Below are 1,558 nucleotides of genomic sequence, written 5' to 3'. Positions count from 1 at the left end.
CCTTAGCAGACAGAGCTCGCCGGATACCCCGATGTCAACTCGGGAGCCCGCCCTCCTGGCCACAGCACAAGGACCCCTCCCTACCAGTGAGGGCCTCAGGGAGACTGGTGGGAGGCCCTGCCTGGTCAGAGGCCCCCTGGACCCTGATGTCCCAGGGTGCTGGCTGTCCCCTCAGCAGGCCCTGCCGCTGCGAGGGGCGGAGCTGCTCACCTTCAGGTGCGCCACCTTCCATTTGTCTGATGGCTCTGCACAAAGGGAGTCAGTTGAGGGGCGTGGCCCTGGGGTCACCCTGTGTGGTACCCCTACCCTGTTCCCTGGATGCTCACCCTTGTGCCTCACGTAAAAGCTGGGAGTGCGGCCCTCCTGGCGAGGCAAGCTGATGGCCGAGAGCAGGGTGAAGGTGTTGTTCCAGAAGGGGAGGGGCACCTGCAGGAGCCTTAGCTGAGCACCTGGCACTGCCCCCGCCCCCCCAAGGTGCCCACGAACTCACCTCTGCTCCCCCGTCGGTCACCCTGGCCAGGGCCCCTGTGGCTGCCTGCATGGCGTGGTAGCGGAGGTCATCGTACTCCAGGGAGCTCTGCAGCTGGGAGAGGAGCAGTGCCCGGTCCTCCTCCAGAGACAGCAAGCCTTCCACCACGAGCTGGGGCCGAGGGACGGATGAGTGACACCCCACAGGGGCCCGCGTGGGCAGCCCCTTCCCTTCCTCCAAGCCCCTCACCTTGAAGAGTTCCCGTGGAAAGAGGTAGTGGCCCTCCCACTTGGGTTTCTCCAGGGGGTGGGAACCTTCCAGCTGCACAAACTTCATGAGGGTGCCAAGGGCCAGCTCCTGGGGGCGGAGGGTGGTGAGCACACAGGACATGTCCACAGACCCCTCAAGAACAGGCCCGGAGGGAGCACCTGCATTTCCACAGCTGTCCTCAGGTGTGAGTGGCCATCCGAGCCTCGCACAAAGCAAGGGCCCAGCAGACAGTGGCTAGAGATGCATGTCCAAGTAGAGCCAAGGTTATAGGCTGCACACTTTCAAGGTTCAACAAGTGGACGAAAGGAAGCACCCACCTACAGGGACTTCTATTCTCTCTAGCCAATCACTGCCACTAGAACCAGATGTGGGGCCCCAAGATGGCAGGATGTCCCTAACTCTTTGTTGGTGGCTTGACGGAACAGCAAGTGTGGCTGAGGGCGTGAAGGCACAGGCACGTTGCTCACTGCTGGTGAGCACACAGTTATAAAAAATATGGAGGTGCTGGCTCAGAGCCGGCGCCCAGCATAGCTTATCTGGACACCCGGACCTGCACAGGGGCTGACCTGCTGACCTGTTGGTCACCAAGAGCCCTGCAGGCTCTTACCTCTTATTGCAACCTCCATAGCAGCTCTCTATAGCACTTGAGCACTCAAGTGGCCCCACTGGGCAGGACGAGGCACCTGTCCCAGGTGAAGGCCCTGAAGTGGCAGAGCTGGGACGCAAGCCTAGATTTAGCCAGCAGGGCTGGCCCCACACTGTACCCCTGGCTCCGCATCAGAACACCAGCCCAAGGAAGGGCCTGTCCTCAGTGATCAG

At 61.8% G+C, this 1,558-nt stretch overlaps 2 protein-coding genes across 2 annotated transcripts in view; one reads left to right on the top strand and one right to left on the bottom strand.

The window, feature by feature from the left end:
• DDX51 (DEAD-box helicase 51) overlaps window positions 1-1,558 on the top strand; it is a 63,923-nt gene that overhangs the window by 33,193 nt on the left and 29,172 nt on the right. The gene's annotated exons all lie outside the window — the stretch shown is intronic.
• Window positions 43-1,508, bottom strand: NOC4L (nucleolar complex associated 4 homolog). Its single transcript, XM_045296870.1, has 4 exons — window positions 719-1,508; window positions 491-640; window positions 327-426; window positions 43-245 (listed from the first exon to the last, which is right to left on the bottom strand). The coding sequence occupies exons 1-4, from the start codon at window positions 857-859 to the stop codon at window positions 172-174; spliced, it is 465 nt and encodes a 154-aa protein (XP_045152805.1). The 5' UTR covers window positions 860-1,508; the 3' UTR covers window positions 43-171.

This window comes from Echinops telfairi, unplaced genomic scaffold, assembly GCF_000313985.2.
Source record: "Echinops telfairi isolate 266 unplaced genomic scaffold, ASM31398v2 ScPeMD7_7412;HRSCAF=8450, whole genome shotgun sequence".
NCBI lineage: Eukaryota > Metazoa > Chordata > Mammalia > Afrosoricida > Tenrecidae > Echinops > Echinops telfairi.
The sequence above is the reverse complement of the archived record's forward strand: the minus strand, read 5'-3'. Positions and strand labels throughout refer to the sequence as shown.

What these genes read in the sequence shown, in the direction of transcription:
- NOC4L (XM_045296870.1), bottom strand. Translation starts at nt 859, where the DNA reads ATGTCCTGTGTGCTCACCACCCTCCGCCCCCAGGAGCTGGCCCTTGGC. An exon ending in TTCCACGGGAACTCTTCAAG is followed by an intron (nt 641 to 718) that starts GTGAGGGGCTTG and finishes CCTCGGCCCCAG; the next exon opens with CTCGTGGTGGAAGGCTTGCT. An exon ending in CTTTTACGTGAGGCACAAGG is followed by an intron (nt 246 to 326) that starts GTGAGCATCCAG and finishes CCCTTTGTGCAG; the next exon opens with AGCCATCAGACAAATGGAAG.